The sequence below is a fragment of the Muntiacus reevesi genome, chromosome 4, assembly GCF_963930625.1.
Source record: "Muntiacus reevesi chromosome 4, mMunRee1.1, whole genome shotgun sequence".
Lineage (NCBI taxonomy): Eukaryota > Metazoa > Chordata > Mammalia > Artiodactyla > Cervidae > Muntiacus > Muntiacus reevesi.
Window position 1 is genome coordinate 20,237,704 of NC_089252.1, and position 19,872 is coordinate 20,257,575.

At 35.9% G+C, this 19,872-nt stretch overlaps 1 protein-coding gene across 5 annotated transcripts in view; it reads left to right on the forward strand.

Moving 5' to 3' along the window:
• RPRD1A (regulation of nuclear pre-mRNA domain containing 1A) overlaps nt 1-19,872 on the forward strand; it is a 64,727-nt gene that overhangs the window by 14,131 nt on the left and 30,724 nt on the right. For 4 of the 5 annotated variants that reach the window (XM_065932354.1, XM_065932356.1, XM_065932355.1 and 1 more), the window contains exons 2-6: nt 10,893-11,022; nt 13,845-13,951; nt 14,031-14,128; nt 16,460-16,586; nt 16,695-16,870. In XM_065932354.1, coding sequence (XP_065788426.1) covers nt 10,893-11,022; nt 13,845-13,951; nt 14,031-14,128; nt 16,460-16,586; nt 16,695-16,870 — 638 coding nt within the window. Of the gene's footprint in view, nt 1-10,892; nt 11,023-13,844; nt 13,952-14,030; nt 14,129-16,459; nt 16,587-16,694; nt 16,871-18,176; nt 18,399-19,872 lie in introns of those variants that run through there. The other variant, XM_065932352.1, reaches the window with a different exon arrangement.

Here is a 19,872-nt window from a genome sequence, read left to right on the forward strand (position 1 = left end):
CTGGAGTGGGTTGCCATGCCCTCCTCCAAGGGATTTTCCTGACCCAGGGATTGAACCTGCATCTCTTAAGTCTCTTGCATTGGCAGGCAGGTTTTTTACCACTAGCGTCACCTGGGAAGGCCAAAGAGGATATTAACAAGTAATTCTTAGATTCCTAACTAATATCATATATGGAATTAATTAAGGTGAATTACAGATACAGCACTGAAAAAGTTCAACTATAGAGTCATATAAGAAAAAATATATATTTATAATTTCTAGTTTTGGATCATGAATACAGTATAGGCCATGAGTCATATAGGAAATAGTTTTGGCCACATAAAATTATAAAATCCCTGAATGCAGAAAAGACCAAGTTTTGGTTTTAAGCAACAGGTTCGGAGAATATATTTGCACTACCTAAGATAGGAAAAAGCTAATATTCATCACATATACAATGCTCTTGTGAGTTATGATAAGAAAAAGAGCTCAGTAGAAAAATGGGGAATATGCTCTGAATAGGCAATTTACAAAAGAAGGAAAATAAATAAATCAGTTTTAGTAGTATATAGGGAATTACAAATAAAAACACAGTCATTTTACTCTGGGGGGATTGGCAGAGACCTTAAATATTAATAGTAGTATGTTGATGATGAGGAATGAACATTTTCATGTGGTAGGAATACAAGCAGTTGACCTCTTTGGTTGGCAGCCTGACAGTGTCTGTCAAAACTTAAACAACATACCTTTTAACCTATCTCCTCTACCTGTTAGAATCTATCTTGTAGACATACTTGCTCAGGTTTACAAAGATAAAAGATATTAAAGATTTGAAACAACATATATATGTATCATGTGACTACAGTTCAGTCACTCAGTCATGTCCAACTCTTTGCGACCCCATGGACTGCAGCACACCAAGCTTCCCTGTCCGTCACCAACTCCCAGAACTTGCTCAGACTCATGTCCATTGAGTTGATGATGCTATCCAGTCATCTCATCCTCTGTCATCCCATTCTCCTCCCGCCTTCAAGCTTTCCCAGCATCAGGGTCTTTTCAAAGGAGTCAATTCTTCGCATCAGGTGGCCAAAGTATTGGAGTTTCAGCTTCAGCATCAGTCCTTCAAATGAGTATTTAGGACTGATTTCCTTTAGGATGGACTGGTTGGATCTCCTTGCAGTCCAAAGGGCTCTCGAGAGTCTTCTCCAATACCACAGTTCAAAAGCATCAATTAAGTAGTTATTAAAAGGAATGAGGCTCCTAAAGAATTTGGTGACAGATCTGTTTATGAATACAAAAATGCTTTGGATACTTAAAGTGTGAAAAAACTGCAAAACATTATGTATAGCATGATCTTATTGAAGAAAAAAATCCTCTGTATGTGGGTATCTGTGGACATGTGTAAGAGTATATGGTATTTGCAAAGGCAGAGTTGTGTGAAAAGGATACACACACTGTAATAATGAGCTCATTCATGATAAGGGGGTGGAGATGAAAGGAGAATTCACTTTTTACACTCCAACTTTACTTAGATTTTTAACTGTTTATGATAGACAAAATTATATACAGAAGTAGGAGACAATAAGATTTTGAACTTCAGTGAACCCATCACCCAGCTTCAGCATTATTAATGTTACATCTTTCTGATTTCATCTCCCTAAATCTTCCCTACCTTGATAGTTTTTTTCCTGTTTTTTTGTTAAAGCAAAACCTAGACTTCAGACCATTTACATATATTTATAATTGATAAAGTAAGCTTTATGTTAAAATTTTAATATAATTGTAAGAGTTCTGTCACACCTAACAAAGTTAACTTTGTTGATTTTTAAAAAATTTTTTTGAACCTAGTTCATATTCAGTATTCTAGATTCCCTGAAAAATGTCTCTTTGTAGATAATGTTCAAAACAGAATCCAACAAGGTCCATTTATGACATTTGGTTAACAGGTCTCTTAAGTTTGTGGGTCCCCCCCCCCCAAATTTTCTCATGCAATTTATTTGTTGAGATTATCAGATGGACTATATAATTTCCCTCCTTAGGCATTTGACTGATTCCATCCTATGGTGTCTTTTTCAAAGAATACTTTATTGCCTGTTTTATGCACTTCTTGCTGCATCACATTAAGAGATATCCAATGTCAAGTTTGTTTTCTGTTTAAAAGTGAGATTGATCAGTGGATTTATTTGTATCATTGTGAATCTGTTACAAAGTTCCCTATCACCTTTCACAGGCTTTCCAGATGGAGCAGTGGTAAAGAATCCACTTGCCAATGCAGGAGACTCAGTAGATGTGGATTCGATCCCTGGGTCGGAAAGATCCCATGGAGGAGGAAGTGGCAACCCACTCCAGTATTCTTCCCATGGACAGAGGAGCCTGGTGGGCTATAGTCCTTGGGATCGCAAAGCTCAGATGTGACTGGGCGCAGACACACATGCACCATCACCTTTCACCAAGTGCTTTTAGCAGCTTGTGATGGTAGTTGGTTAGACTCTATTTTTTATCAGGAGTTGCAAAATTATGAATTTTTAATTATTTCATTCTTTCTGTGTTTATTATCCAGAGTTCTTTTCTAACAGTGGTTCTCAAAAACATGGGCCTCTGCAGCATCGGCGTCACCTATTTGTTGAAAATGCAAATTTTTGGGTCCTGTCCAGACCTATCTCAGAAACTGTGTCAGTAGGAACCAGTTATCTGCGTATTAACAAGCCCTCTAAGTGATTCTGAGCATGCTGAAATTTGAGCATTTGTGTATAAGAACTTCCCTTCATCAACCATTGACTCTGGAATACAGTTCACACAGGAAAAGGAGGCTAAATGGCTCATTTTTCCCCCCTTTGTCAACTAGATCAGTTACTTAGCAACCACTTTTTTAAAGTATTTTTTATGAACTTACAGATTTTAGATGATTATGTTTCAGACCGTTGAGTCATCTTTTTGATACTCTGGTTGGTGGCGGTATCCTGGAGCATTGCCTTTGTTTTTTGGCTACAACTCTGGTAGTTTTTAAAGTAGGTTTCTTACTTTCTATCATGACAAAATGTTACAGGCTCATCTTATGTAGTTCCTGCTTTTGTTAATAAAATATTATTTAGGGATTGTAGTAGGTGTTGATTTGATTTCAGTGCATTTCTCTGAGTGCATTTAATTACTTCAACACTTATTTCATTGGTAAATGGGGATAATTACTCTAGGGTTGTTTTGAAGATTAAAAGAGATATGTAATAAACTTTTAGAATAGTGCCTAGGTCTTAAGAAACTTAGTGTTATTTTAAAGATATTGTTTTCAATAGACCGAAAAAGTTATAGTTTCAGTTCTCTATATGCATAACGTGAACAATGTGACATGTATTCTGTAGATCTTTTCCAGTTCGCATTGTCTTTTATAGTGGTATAGTGGTCCGGGGTGAAGTTTGTGCTTTGGAAGAGCAGCAAGTCCACACTACCCAGGAGCCCTTTTCAGTATGTGGCTCACGTACATCATTTAATATATAGCTCATGTGTTTCCTGTTTTGACAATTTTTTTTTGGTAATTCTGAATCCCCCTCAGAGTCTTTCTTGATCGTCCCTCAAAGTAAAGCTATCGACTGTGTGTGTGCTTGTGTGGATATGTTTAATTCAATAATATGTCTTAGATATCTTTCTATATCTGTATATAAATCTATCTTACTTTTTAATAGCTATAGAGTATGGATTATATGAATATATCATGATTTATCTAATTCTGTCTTTTGTGTTGTTTCGTGATTATCCTTCTTGGTTTTTTGTGCATTTATGAGAAGATCCCATAGGATAAAGTCCTAAAAGGGAAATTTGCAGGGTTAAGGGATTTGTGCATTTACATTTTTCATAAGTATTGCCAAATTATTTTTGTAAAAAGTCACACTAATTGAAATTTTAATCATGTTTGAAGGTATCTAAAGAGGATAATCTTAACTCATACTCTTGCCAACTTTAGTGTCAGACTTTTGTCTTGATCAATCAAATAGGTAGAAAGTGGTAGTTGACTTTAATTGATTAACATTTGTAGTTCTTTGACCTTCCCATTCACACTGCTTATTTTTCTGTGGGGTTATGTTTTGTGAGAATTCTAGAATGGAGGAGGGGGGAAAGGAAAATATTTGAACTGGAGTAGCTGTATCTGTAAGAAAGTTTGTCTTTTCATAATGTGAATTTGAAGTTGAGGTTTCTGAGAGTAGTGTAATTGCATTCCCCTTTTAGCTGCTGGGTGAGGTGAAGACCAGAAGCTAAGTTAATAGAACAAATAATTACAGACAAAAAGGTTTAGCCCAAAATTTATTGATTTAGTAAATGTTGAGCAAATTATGACTTAGCTGCTGGGCTTGATTCCATAGATTGGTGGATGAGCCTGACAATTGTTACTTTCGATGGAATTTAATTGGGTAGCACTAGGTTAAATAAAAACAGTTACATGGTTGGAATAAATGCTCCATAGGAAAAGTATGAGGTGGCATGAGAGCATATCAGGACTGCCTCACCAGTTTGTGGTGGGTGGTCAGAGAAAAACCAGAGGAACCCGTTTAACTGAGGTCTAAAGCAGGAGTAGGAGTCCAGGAAATTTGGGCTTGAAGAAAGAATAGTGTTGAGGTGGAGATAGATCTTTCGGGGCCTTAGGTTGTATTAAGGATTTAAAATGTTTTGTGGAGAACAATAGAAAATCTTGGAAGGATTGTAAGCAAGGGATAGGTACCAAAAGTCTGAGGCATCCTGGCAGTGATACAGGAATACGCCAGCGCTATCCATTTTTCACCCACCTAACCTGTGAAGAAGCAGCCATCTGTGTCTGACTGAACACTTTGTCCTATCTGGGATAGATAGAATCCATTCAAGAATCATCTGTTGGTTTTGCATTTTCTGTGGCAAAGAGTATTACTAAGTTAAAGTAGTTTCTGCCTTACAACCACCTTAGCCATCCAAATGAACATGTTTTCTGGTCTGTGAATCAGTTTATCACGGAAATAAGTGAGGCTGTCCAACAGTTAATAAATCTTGAGTAGATTTTTGTTTCAAGATAATGGGTTTTCTTATTTCCTTCTGTAAGAATTGAACTGATAACTCATTATTTTGTGTGTATATGTACACATGCATGTGTATGTAATTTTTTTTTTTTTTGCTGCTTCTCTATATAAAGATGTCTCTTGGAAAGAAAGTTCATAATGTTTATAGATAACAATTTTTTTTTTTAAGCTATTTGTTGTATTTATCAGCATTATCATCTACTGTGGTTGTAAATTTCAGTCTCCATAAAACACAGTGATTAAATTAGATTATAATATTCCATATCATATCAAAGCAAGTAGGTATGTGGTCTGAACAGTGTAAGAAAATAAGTAGTGATCTTACCATTATCCTACCTGATTATGAAGAAGTAAAACTAAATTATAAATTCATTATTAATTAGACTAGACGTCATTTCTGTAATCCTTTGAATGGATTTGTTTCTTTTTCTTTATTTAATGGACTGGTCTAGTCTTTTTGAAGCTTTGTAACGAATCTTCTATTTGAATTGTTTGTGGGGTTTTTTTTATGGTTTTTAAAATTTCTTTTTATCGGCTGTGCTGGGTCTTCGTTGCTATGCAGGCTTTTCTCTACTATGCAGAGTAACGAGCCGGGGCTACTCTGTAGGTGCTGCGCTTGGACTTCTCATTGTGGTGGCTTCTCTTGTTGCAGGGCATGGGATCCCTGCTAAGTGCTTCAGTAGCTGTACCCCTTGGGCCCATTAGTAATTGCGGCTCCCAGGCTATAGTAGCTGTGGCGCTTGGGCTTAGTTGCTTTGAGGCTTGTGGGATCTTCCTGGATCAGGGATCAAACCTGTGTCTCCTGCATTGACAGGCGCCTTCTTTACCACTGAGCCACCAAGAAAGCCCTCTTCCTGAATTACTAACTATTTCTTACTTGTGTGATGAACTGAACTTGCTTTCTCTTTTTTGAGGTGTATGCTCAACTTTTTAGGTAATACTATGTTTTCATGGATTAGCTCTCTGAATTTAATAGTTGTTATTATTTGTTTTGATGTACCTGTTCATATGGCGACTTCCCTGGTGGCTCAGATGGTAAAACATGTGCCTACAATGCAGGAGACCCGGGTTCAATCCCTGGGTTGGGAAGATCTCCTGGAGAAGGAAATGGCAACCCACTCCAGTATTCTTGCCTGGTAAATCCCATGGACCCAGGAACCTGGTAGGCTATAGTCAGTCCGTGGGGTTGCAAAGAGTCAGACACAACTGAGAGACTTCATTTCACCTGTCCATATACAAGGTCCCTGGACAAAGACCTATACTTAGTACCTGTCTGTGTGCGTGCATGCTCAGTCACATCCAGCTCTCTGCACCCCATAGACTGTAGCCCACCAGGCTCTTCTGTCCTTGGGATTTTACAAGTTGGAATACTGGCGTGGGTTGCCATTTCCTTCTCCAAGAGATCTTTTCAACCTAGTGATGGAACCCATGTCTCCTACATCTCCATAAATTCTTTACCACTGTGCCACTTGCATTATGGGGAATGCCAGGCTGGATGAAGCACAAGCTGGAATCAAGATTGCTGGGAGAAATATCAAGAGCCTCAGATACGCAGATGATACCACCCTATGGCAGAAAGCAAAGAAGAACTAAAGAGTCTCTTAATGAAAGTGAAAGAGGAGAGTCAAAAAATTGACTTAAAACTCAACATTCAAAAAACTTAAGGTCATGGCGTCTGGTCCCATCACTTCATGGTAAATAGATGGGGAAACAATGGAAACAGTGAGAAATTTTCTTTTTGGGGGCTCCAAAATCATTGCAGAGGTGACTGTAGCCATGAAATTAAAAAGCTCTTGCTCCTTGGAAGAAAAGCTGTGATCAACCTAGGCAGCATATTAGAAAGCAGAGACATTACTTTGCAAACAAAGGTCCATCTAGTCATGTTTCCAGTAGTCATGTATGAATGTGAGAGTTGGACTATAAAGAAAGCTGAGTGCCGAAGAATTGATGCTTTTGAACTGTGGTGTTGGAGAAGACTCTTGAGAGTCCCTTGGACTGCAAGGAGATCCAACCAGTCAATCCTAGAGGAAATCAGTCCTGAATATTCATTGGAAGGATTGATGCTGAAGTTGAAACTCCAATACTTTGGCCACCTGATGCAAAGAACTGACTCATTGGAAAAGACCCTGATGCTGGGAAAGACTGAAGGCGGGAGCAGAAAGGGACAACAGAGGATGAGATGGTTGGATGGCATCACTGCCTCAATGGACAGGAGTCTGAGCAAACTCCAGGAGTTGGTGATGGACAGGGAAGCCTGGTGTGCTGCAGTCCATGGGTTTGCAAAGAGTCGGACACAACTGAGCGACTGAACTGAACTGTGCCACCTGGGAAACTTTGTGCTTAGTACCTACAGGAGCTTAAAATTTTGTTTGGTGAGGTGAGATATAAGAAAATCATTTCTCACAATATGTTGAGTGGTCCTTATTTGGCTTATACTTCATTGGTACAGACATAGCCGTGCACATACAGACTAAGTGAAGTGAGGTGAAAGTCGCTCAGTCGTATCTGACTCTTTGTGACCCTTTGGACTATACTCATGGATTTCTCCATGAATTTCTCCAGGGTAGACTAACTGGGATATAATACTGAGTTTATGGTTGCTTTCAGTGTTGGTGTCATATTATCAGTGGAGAGAGAATTTTAAAAAAAGAACTAATGTAGTCACATGACCTATCTTGTGCCAGTTTTTATGTTGCAAAGTCCTGATTGAATAGGAAAGATTATTTTTGGTCTGAACCCAGCATGGCACACAGCAAATATTAAGTAAACATGAGTTAAATTGAATGGAAGATTGGGGAAATTGGTGTCTTTACAGGGAGCCCTATGAACAGTAAAAGCATGGGAATTGATTAGGTCAGACCCATTATTTAGCCTTACATTCTGTTGCCAATAGAGTTGTTTCTTTAAGAAATTGTGAAATGGCTTGTTTGTCCTTGTTGTTAGCTTTGTGTGTTTTAGAAACAATTTATGGATCTGTTATTTACAATTTATAAAAAAATTTATTTGAAAATAATGTGATTTTTTTCTGAAATTGCTTGTTGTAATTTGTTCCATTAGTTTATTATTTGTTCTACATAAAATTTTAAATGGCAGTACATTTTTTTCCCCTGAAAATTTGGAGAAGGGTATAATTTATGGCAGTTTCTAGGTATTTCTTATATTTTGGTGTGATTTCCACAAGGGAAAAAATGAAAATACTGTCTTGGTATTTGGACCAAGCACAACTGTAAAGTTGTGTTACTGGTACAGAGTTCGTCCTTTGGAATATACTGGGAAATGTATGTTGAAATCTTGTAAATTTTTACTTTAGTATACATTGCAGAAAATGATTCTGAATTATTTTCAAGAGATTAGTAGCTCACAAATTTAAAAAATTGTAAAATATATACTTTAAAATTTTTGTGGTAAAATAAACATAAAATTGAACACTTTAATCATTTTTAAGTGTGAAGTTCTAGTGATATTAAGTATATTTATACTGTTGTGCAACTGTCATTAACATACATCTCTAGAACTCTTTTCCTGTTATAAAATTGGAACTCTATCCCCGTTAAACAGTAATTCTCCATATCTCCCTCTTCTCAGCCCCTGACCACCACCATTCTACTTTGTCTATGAATTTGACTCTTCTAGGTACCTGATACAAATGCAGTCATACAGTGTATGTCTTTTTGTGGCAGGCTTGTTTCACTTAACATAGGGATTCTCCAGGCAAGAATTCTGGAGTGGATTGCCCTGCCTTCCTCCAGGGGATCATCCCAACTCAGGGATGGAACCCAGGTCTCACACATTGCAGGTGGATTCTTTACCAATTCTTTACCATCTGAGAGCATTGTAGCTTGTGTCAGAATGTTCTTTCTTTTTCAGACCGAGTAGTAGTTTATTCGTGTTTATATACCACGTTTTGCTTATCCATTCATCTGTTGACAGACACTTGGATTATTTCCACCTTTTAGCTGTTGTGAATAATACTGTTAACATTCTGAAACATTTTGGTTGAATTGCTATTAAATCTTCTCAAAAAGTGATTGATACCCAGTTTCATTTATGATAGGAGGCATAGTCCAGTTGTTAATGTTATGAGGAAATGCTTTGGAGTTGGACTTTTGTGGTTCAAATCATGACTGATTCCTTCCTGGCTATTTCACTGTGGACAGATAACCTTTTTGATGTCTATTTTTGTTCAACTGCAAAATGCAGATAATAATGATACCTTATATTATTTGGATTAAATTAGGTTTTATATATATAAAGTGCTAAGAACTAATTTAAGTATTAAATTCTTTTTGATGTCAAGAATGCAAATACTTGGATTAATACTTTCAATACTTAGATTAAATAAGGCCTTTTCTTTGTGTGAGGTTTTCTGTGGGCAAAGGTTAGAATTTTTTTTTTTTTTTGAAGATAAGGTTGAATACTGAAAATTTACTGTTATAATCTTCACAGGAAAAGGTCTTGGTATCTTAATCAGTTGTACTCTATGGTTTAGCTGACTAGACAAGAGCCAGAAGAATCAGAAGTTGGTCTCTGTTATTGCCATCTCTCCCTGTATCTTTATTCTGTGCCAGCAACTTTTGAAAGCCCAGTAATTGGTAGACTGCAACTTTAGACAGGCAAATCAGGTTATGCAGTCAGTGGGCACTGCAGGTTTGTGAGGTCTGATCAGTTGTGACTCAATACTTTACAGTCTCTAAAAGAAAAATGTAAACTCAAAAGTGGCTTGAATTTTAAATTAAATACTCATATCTTAAGGACTAAATGCTATCTGCCCAAATATTTGCCTTAAATCCAATAAACTGACCCAGGTGAATAGTACACTGGATTATCAGTCCTTAGAGTAAGTCCCCTACACCAGTGTAATGTGAATGTCACAAAGTATGCTGTTTGTGAATATGACTGTACAACTTTGAATGGTTCCAATTCTAGTAAAACTGTACTGTGAACATAGGATGAAAGGTTGTGTTCAACTAATTTTTCCATATATATGTATGTATGAATTTTAAGTCATATTCAGTACTTTTATGCCACTTAACATTTAATCAGTAAAAATGTATTCTGGTTAGATTATTGAAATCTTGTCTGCTCTTTTAGAAGGATAATTGTACCCACAGAATATTGTGAGTAGGAGCGTATTTTTTTCAAGATGAATCAGTTATTTAAGGCCATGTAATCCAAAGAGGGAAAACATCTAAACTTTGTCCACTTGGTTTCTCTAACATTTACTCTGTTAGCTTGACAAATACTGATTTCGTAAATGAAAAAATCTGTAATTGATCAAAGTGATGCCTCTTTCAACCTCTCTTACATTTTGTTCTGTTTTGTTTCACAGTAACTTAATGATTGATTTTTAAATCAGTATATGTATTGTCAATAAAATAGTCATAAATTCAGTTAAGATTTAAGGTACCATTTTAATAACATGACCAGTCACCATCTTATTTTAAGTGGCTGTATTTCATGTAGTGTTTAATAGTTTTAATAAAATTTAATACAGAATAGTCACAGAAATGCATTTTTACACAGATGTGATGGTTTCCTGTGTATAAACTGTTAATTTGTAACTAATGATGAGACTACCAATCAAAGATAAGTGGTTTAGGTGACTTAGTAAAAGTGTAGGAATATTTTATTGGCTACCTCTGCCTCATGAGTTCTCTCTTTTCTCTCATGTGAGTGATCTTTAGAAATAGTGGAGTAGTTATCCTTTAAAGAATATTGACTTGCTGAATTTAGCAGTAGAATGAGAAGCTGGGGTTGAGCCTAATATACAAAGGCTAGTAAGTTGTAGTTCTCAAACTGATTAATTTCAGGTATTGAGAAAGTTTGTCTCAGTTAAGTTGAGAATATTTTTAATTAGTTTTTTTTTTTTTTTCCCAGCCAAACCGAACAGGAAGCTTACTTTTCTCTACCTAGCTAATGATGTCATTCAGAACAGCAAAAGGAAGGGGCCAGAGTTTACAAAAGATTTTGCACCAGTTATAGTGGAGGCCTTTAAGCATGTTTCCAGGTATGATCATTGTTTTGGGTACTAGGTAATCTGTTATAAATGTCTAACATGTCCTTTTACTAAAACTTAAGACATTAAAATAAAAAAATAAGCTGTATTTCTTTGAAGTTTTCATTTGAGAAGACTTATCAGTGATGGCATTTATAAATGTGTTAAATACTTGTGTGAAGGAAAAGGTTTTGCTCAGGTGGGCGTTTGGAGTTCACCTGTTTCTTTTGTGACCAAAAGCAACTGCCATATTGGAATGAAGTTAATTAAGAATGAATAAGTGTTGAATTAAAAATTTGTGTGCTTATAATGATTAGTCTTCCAACTAGTATTTCTGGAAAAACTTACCCCTTTCTGTTGTATTGTGTATAATGATTTTTAATGTTTTCTGGTGTGTGGGTATATGTCACAACATTTTCCAGTGCTTTGTAAATACAGAACATTTAAAATAATCACAAGCCTATTGAAAATTTTGTTATAGAAAAATTCTGAAGGTATAAGTCTGTGCTTTTAAAATACTTATTTCCAGATACTATATGCAAATATTTGGTAGGTTACTGGGTAAACATTGGGGTATGCAATTACATCCGTCTAATTTGTAGAATTCAGTGGTGAATGATCTGTGTTGAATGAATGATTTAAGGATGAAAATATACTCACCACATGCCCTGAAGTTTAGTCACAGTAGATGCGTTTTTTTAAAGAATTACAGAGTGTGAAACACTGCTGTATGTTGCTTTCTTAAATTAATATTATTTTTCCTTCCATTTAGATACTGTCTTTTACCATCTTTTCAGGTGCTGGTGTTTCTTAGAATTCAGTCCAAGGCCTCCTGGTGTCATATTCTTTACTAGCCCTCTGGGTGATTTTATACATTTCGTATATTTAGTTATTATCCACACCCTAAAAGCCAATAATCTTTGCTCCAGTCCATTGTTTTTCCTTTTAGTCTTGTAGGTGTATCCAGTTGCCTATTGATTTCTAGTTGTATGCTTCCACACATCTGAGACTTAACTATGTCTGTTATTGAATTCACAATATACTTCCCCCCTGTCAAACTTGCTCCTTCTCTGAGTTAACTTTCTTGATGAATGACAACTTCATCTATCCGGATGCCCCTGTGAGAAATTAGGTGTTATCTTGAACTCTTTGTGGTATCGTGATTTATAATACATCACACTGCCCTTTCTTCTTCACTCGCTTTATCCTATATAGTACATATGGTTCCTTTGGTTCTTAGACTTCCTGTCATTCCAGTTACCATAATGTCATTTCTGTATAGTTGCAGTAGCCTCCAGTATTGTGTAATCCATCTAGGAAACTGTAGCCACAGTTGTAGAACTGACTGTAACAGTCTTTTGTCTTTGAGTGGTTCTCATTTCTCTAGAGATCAGGTCTGAAGTCCTGAGTAAGGCTTCAGGTGTTCTCCCTGGCCCCGTCTACTTCAGACTCCTGCTCACCTTTCTCCACCTCCTCACATCGCCCCTCCCCTGCCCCCCCCTCCCCACACACACTTTAATTTATGTAGTTTAAGTTAACTGAACTTTTAGTTCTTTCTGGCTTGGGCTTTTTTAATTTATTGCCTCTTCCTAAAATTCCATAAAATATTTATTGACCATCTACTTTGTGCTGGTCAGTGAGGATACAGTAGTAAATGAACTATAAAGTTCTGTTCTAGTGGAGCTTAAATTTCAGTGGATGACACAATAATACAAGTGAATATATCTAAAAATGTAAACAAAATAAAGAGATAAGTACTGTGAAGAAACATAAAGCAGGGAAGGAGCTAGAGAGTGTGATGACTCTCAGTTATTTCATGAGGTAAGGATTGACAGTTTGGAGGAGGTAGCGTTTGAGCAGAGACTGAAGGGTAGGATGAAACGGGCCATTTGACTATCTAGCAGGAAAGGATCCTGAGTAGAGAAAACTCAGGCAGACACGGTGAGATAGCCATGTGCTGGGCATATTTGAGGATCAGCAAGGAGATTTGTATTTAGGAAATGTGGTCTAAGAGGTAGCCGGGAAGTCAACATGCCCAGTTTGTGGCCCAGGGTAAATAAAGTCTTTGCTTTTTTCCTTGGTATAATTGCTGGTTCTTAGAGGACTGAGAGCAGTATGATATTTACATTAGTAGAGTATAGGATGAAGGAGTAGAGCCTGGGAAACCAAGGAAAGGCCATTACAAAAATCCAGGCAAGAGATCATAGTAGTTCAGTCTCCAGTGGGAGTGGTGAACGTGGTGGTTAGTGGTTGGGAGTGGGCTGTTTCCCACTTCTGTGTGTCCAGTCTTTAGAATTCAGAATAAATACATCATTTCCTCAAATACACTTCCTCCCATACCTTTCCTGATCTCTCTTGAATTGGACCATGTCTCTGTTAAACCCATCTTTAGCACTCTGTTCTCTTTTGTGGCTCTTACAAATAACAGCTGCCATAAAGCTCCATTTGTATCTCCAGTGTCAGAGATCGTACATTCATCAGTAAATATTTGTTAAATAAGCTTCAAAATCACCTATTAGCAGTCTTCCTTAGCTTTATGTTCAGCCCCCATTAGGTTAGAGGTACCTTCTTGATAACCCCTTCTCACCAGTACTAGCACTTTCATCATTTTTTTGTAATTTTTTTCTTAATAGTATGTCTGTTAAGTTTTTTAAGGGAAGCAGAGAGTATGTCTGTTTGGTCACTTCACCCTTGAATTGCTGATCACTTACTTAAACTCAGTAAACATCTGGGCAGCTTTTTTCAGGGAATGGGTGACCATTGTATTTAAAATCACCATTATCTTTGCAGTGGCACTGTGCATTTTACTGTTAATGTTTTTATCTTCTCTTTAGTGAAACTGATGAAAGTTGTAAGAAGCACCTTGGAAGAGTGCTATCTATTTGGGAAGAAAGGTCTGTTTATGAAAATGATGTGTTAGAACAACTTAAGCAAGCTCTTTGTAAGTATATAATCTTTTATCATTATCTCTTCATTGAAATGCATTCTCTCATTAAAACTTAAATGTTCTTTCAACTCAGATGGCGACAAGAAGCCTAGGAAGCGAACGTATGAGCAGATAAAGGTAGATGAGAATGAAAACTGTTCCTCTCTAGGATCTCCAAGTGAACCACCACAGGTAGCAGTTTTTCTCTGTTGAGGGAGTTATATTTCTAGTATTTCATGTAGCCATCAAGCTTTACTAATTTGCTATTTTATTTCTGTAAATTGACTTATTATAATTCTGGGTACAGGAAACAAGCTATGTGAATAAGTTGTTTTTCAATTAATCACTTATATTTAATGTGTGTTATATATTAGGCAATTATATTTCACATAGAAAGTATTTGATTGCCAGGTACGATTAGATCTGGTGAGATATCCACCATTTCAACAGTTTTCTTTTAAATAAAATGTATGACTATTTTATTGTTTGATTTAAGTATGCTAAAAATTCCATGCCTAGAGATAAACAATCTTTTTAAGTATTTTTGCTTTTAAATGTGCATGTTTAAACATTTTTTAAACGTGCTTTTAAAAATGCATGTTAGAGTTAACAAGTATGTATTCATACAGTTCTATGTAGCCATATGGAACCAAGTAGTTCCATGGTAAAATAAGATGAATTAGAATCATTATCTTAATACTCCATGTCCTCCCAGGTTGGTACAGTATAGCATTTTCTAACCATCAGATGATTCCAAAAAGACATTTTTACCTTAATTATGTGGACATTGAGTCTTAAAGCTTCCTCCTTCTATGTTTCAAACATATAGGAGGGACAGATAGAATTTTAAAGGAGAAAATGAAGACATAGCCATACTCTTAAAACAAGGTAAATATCTTCATGGGCTACAAACGGTACAGAAACGTAACTCAGTATGGGAGCCAGAATGTGGTTCCTGCTGAGCTCTGTCTGGAAGCAGACGTGGTTTGCAGGAATCAGTATCCTCTAGAGTAATACGAATTTAAGTGCTCCATGGACTTGGAGACCTGGACTGAAACTCACTCCAAGAACAGTATTTTACTCCAGTTTTAATTAAAGGGTCTGACCCTTTCCTATTCTCCCTGATGAAAGAGTAACCTAAGTTGTACTTCTAGGAGTTTCTGACGTGACTCTTCCTAGTTCTTGTTGTATACAGTGCAATTGCTTTTGATTTTATGATGACCATTTTCTGGTTAGTTGTATTGCTTAATTCTCAGTGGTTCAGAATGGCAAAGATTTCTCTTTATAGGATCTAATCATTTCAGTCCCCTCTCTCAGGGAGTCCTAGGCTAGTGTCATTTCAGTTTGCTTTCTTCATGTGTGAAGGTGTAATGCGAGTAGTTTGTAACTAAAGCAAGCGTACATTGTCAAAGCCATAAAGCCAGGTTTCTTAGAAATCCAGAAGATTTTAGAACTTTCTAAATCTGATCAAAAAATAATAATAATGTAAGTTATTTGGGGCATCATGAGAAACAAGCTTCCTTGTCATGTCATTGCTCTTAAGCTCACTTTCCTTGTAGTGGGGAAATATAACAAAATAATTTTTTTTTAATGTTTGGATTTTAAAAACATAGTAATGAATTAAAAGCACACTGGGAATAGTATATTTCTTACTAGATTCCATTAATTCTAATCATGTTTGATTATTTGCTGTATGCTAGATCCCAGTAATAACATTTTTTGTAAGGGGATAGCTTAAAGAAAAATTCAAAACTGGCTGTCAATGTCATCTAAATATGCACAGAGTTAATAATATCCTACACTTTTCATGTATGTGTGTAATATCTTAGTGTTCCAGAATCCAGGCTTAGAGATTGAAAAAAAGAAAAAAGTAAAAGGATGTAGATGGGAATGGAGACTAGGAAAAAGAAAATTTACTCATTTTTCTTTGGAATGATTTTAGGGATGTTATGAATTATGAAATTGTCAGCAAAGATTTGCCCATCCCTCCTAATTATAGCTGGTATGAAAACAGTGCAACTAAAATATTGATGTTAAAATGTTGATTAAGCATTATATAAATATTAGTCACCAGATATATGGAACTTTGTAATATTTTAATGATCTTAGTAACAAACTATAGAATAATTGAAGGTATCATATGGGAACTTACATATTCCAGAAGTGCATTTCTCTTATGCTTTAGTTACTTCATTGGGAGATAGAATTTAAGGGGCTCTTCTGTGTTATGATAGATGATGATTTGTATTTTCCACCCCCCCAATATCTAATTTAATACTAGAAATTCTTCTTATGTATTAGTATAATGATAATATAGTGAATATGTCATTCATAAAACTTGTATTCTCCAGGTTGAAGTTATAGCCTGCCTTTCCTCTTACCACTGTATATATTTGGTTTACAGATGAATCACATCATTTTAATAGTCAGATAGTCAGATTAAGGAATATGAAATGAATTTAAGTCTTTTATATTTGTTTAAGCTTCACTAATTTTGGTTCTAAAGTTGTATTAACTTTTTAGACTCTAGATCTCGTTAGAGCATTGCAAGATCTAGAAAATGCAGCTTCTGGTGATGCAGCAGTTCATCAAAGGATAGCTTCTTTGCCTGTTGAAGTTCAAGAAGTATCCCTTCTAGATAAAATAACAGGTAAGAAAAGCAAGTCTGATCTGAACTTTTCAGGGGGATAGGGTAAGGAAACAGCATATGGCATTGTTTTTGTTGTGTAATACTTTCGTTATCCTGTGCTTTTCTTAGATAAAGAGTCTGGAGAAAGACTTTCTAAAATGGTAGAGGATGCTTGTATGTTGCTGGCAGACTACAACGGCAGGTTGGCGGCTGAAATAGATGATAGGAAGCAGCTCACTCGAATGTTAGCAGATTTTCTTCGTTGTCAAAAGGAAGCCCTTGCAGAGAAAGAACATAAATTGGAAGTGCGTAACCTTTTCCTTATTTAGTGTTTGTTTATTAAATTTCTTTTTGGTAGGAGCTTTAAAATAACTTAATATTCTTGCACATTTTGACTTTTTGAACATAGACCCCTTTAGACAGGTAAGCTACTCCAATTAAGCTACATTAATTGGTTTTTTACTTGAACCAAGCCAGTCTGCCTAAGAAAATTTAGAGATTTGAAATGAGCAAAAATTGGTTGTGTTTTAAAATTACTCATGTGATATTCCAGTAATAGTAATTCATGTTATGCGTTTAAACCTTTATCCTCAATAACAAAAATAATGGGAAAATAGCAGTTAGTATAAAGTCTGGTCTTAGCTACAGTAAGTATTGTTTGGACTTAATTCCTGTTCTGAGTACATGCAGTCTTTTGGGTATACAATTAAGAAATAAAGACTTTCTGTTATCGGTATGCCAGTCCCCAGTTTCCCTATTCCTGGGCAGTTTTATAATTTTTGCTTAGGAAAGATAGTCTTCAGGTTACTTCATTATTCCATTCTTGAATCTTAACATATTTCTACTCCACTCTCGGGTTGGACACACCCTTAAGTAGAAGGTTATTGCTTCTTTAAATTGAATGATGATTGATACTGTTGGCAAGAAGTCTGGAGGTTGCAGGGGTTAACAGAAGAAACTCAAATTTCCTTTGAGCAGAATAACCATTGTCAGGGGTAGGGAATGAACCAGATTTGATTTTATTTAACAGAATCTTTAATTTGATTAGTTCTTGTTAAAATTGTTTGCTTCTATAGTAATTTCTTTTTCTAATAATGCTTAGAATTTCTAATGTCTGGATCCCTTTTAAGACAGTTCTCTTTTAATTTCTAAGTATGTTACGATGCTGCATCTGTTAAGTTGCTTTTATTTATTAGAGTTTAGTTCTTGTGTTAGCAGTCTCTAATTGTGCCAAAGACGATTACCATTTCTACTGTGATCGCAGTTGACTAAGCTCCAGCCTCAGAGCTCCCCCACCCGTCTTGTCGGCACCGTGTGGCGTTACCCCTCTTCTGCCTGGCCCTGCTCTGCTCACACATACACACTCAGAGCATAGTGTTGGCGTTTCGCTCACCTTCAGAGAGGCTGCCCAGGTTTACATAGAACAGATAGGACTTTCCAAAATTTAAGTTTGATAATTAACTTACCAGTTTTTGACCTTGTGATGAAACTTCAGTCTTAAACACACTGTTACTTGTTTTACTGTTAGCAGAATTAAGGGTAAGTAATGAGTAATTTTTGTCTTTAGTCTTTGGTATGGTTTCTTTAACTTCTATTGAGCTTCTGTTGCAGGTATTGGACATGGGCGTATCTTCTAATGATGTCATCAACCTTAGCATATTCTTCCTGCTAAAAATAAATATCAAACTCCAAAGCCTGAATTGTCTCATGTTTTTGAAAATTGAAGACCGAAACTTCATTATTCCACTTCATACTGCTTTCCCACTTAAACTGGTTATATATCACTGGTTACAAAAATAGCATTTATCTTTGAAATGTAAAGAAAAATGATCAGATACCATCCGACCTAACCTCCTCTTATCCCAGTGCCTTCCAGGAAGCCAGATTTCATGATTGACAATTACAGGTAGTGAGGCTGATGATAATAATGGCAGTGAAATTTACCATATGTCAGGTACTATTCTGAGTACTTCACGTATATCAACTGATTTAATCCTGTGTAGCAGGAAACATTATTATACGAATTTTATAAATTAAGGAAATGGAAGGAGATTAAATAATTTGTTCAAGGTCATAAAGAGGTAGTGAATTGTTTAGAACCCAAGCAATCTGCCTCCAGAATGAAAATTTTGCTTCCAGTTTTTGCTTCAATGTAAGATTATAGCAGCAGCTAAAGCCATATCTCTGTTTCCTCCCTCCTCAGAGATAGTCACTTTTCTCAAAATAAGCTGTTCTAAGAACTTTTTTGTTGTGTTTTAGAATGACTAGATTTTTGTTACCATAAAACACCTAAATTGTGTCAGATGTTTCTTACAGGTAAAAAATACTTAGATTTCTAATAAACTAGGGAGTTGTTCCGTAGCACTCTTTGTAAATTATCATTTATAACTAGGTGATTCTTCTGTCAGAAGATGTGAAAATAATGAGTTTTTTAGGCATGTTTTGTGCCAAATAGGTGGCAGCCCTTTGAAGTTGAGACTGAGAGGTCAGCTCATATCAGCTGTGAGAGCATCACATAGTTTTCACTTGTCAGGCATCCTTGAACATTACGTGTGATTGACCAGGTATTGACATGTCCTTAATTGCTCTTAAAAAGAAGGAGGGATATAAATAAAGTATCGGTTCAGGAATTGGCTATTTCATATTTCTTAAGGAAGCCAGTATTAAAACATTTGTAATGAATGAAAACATGAAGTGTTTTAAAAAATTTTTGAAAATTATGAGTCATTTTTTAGACTTGTAACTAAAGCTGGTTATTAAAGCAGGTAACTTTTCTTTTGATGGTACAGTTGGTATATAAAACAGGCTTTTTAAAAATTTCTATTTATCTCATGATACTTTGATCAATTTTAAATTGGTAGACTTCCATAGAAAATTGGAAATCATGGTTTGATGGCTCTTAAAAGGAGAAATCAAATCATAATTCCAAGTTTTAGAAGTCAGGGTGGGAAAGCTGTCAGAGAGGATAGTGTTTATCCTTTGCAGTCTTTTATCAGTATATTCAGATTTACCTGATTTTAAAAAATGAGGACATAATATTCATGGTATGAATATTGTTTGTTTAAGTCTGTCCCTCATGGTGTCAGATTGTAGCACTGAGGTGTTTTTATTAGTTTTGTGCCTTACAGCTAGTATTACAGAGGACATCCTGTTGATGCAGGTTTGTTTAGTTGTGCTAGTATATATCTGTAGGATTGAGTCTCAGAAGTAGAATAGAAAGCTGGGTCAAGAAGAATGACTGCTTAAATGTTGATTTTGCTTTTTTCAACTCCTTGAAGTGGGAGTGCATCTTTTCCTGCACAACCTC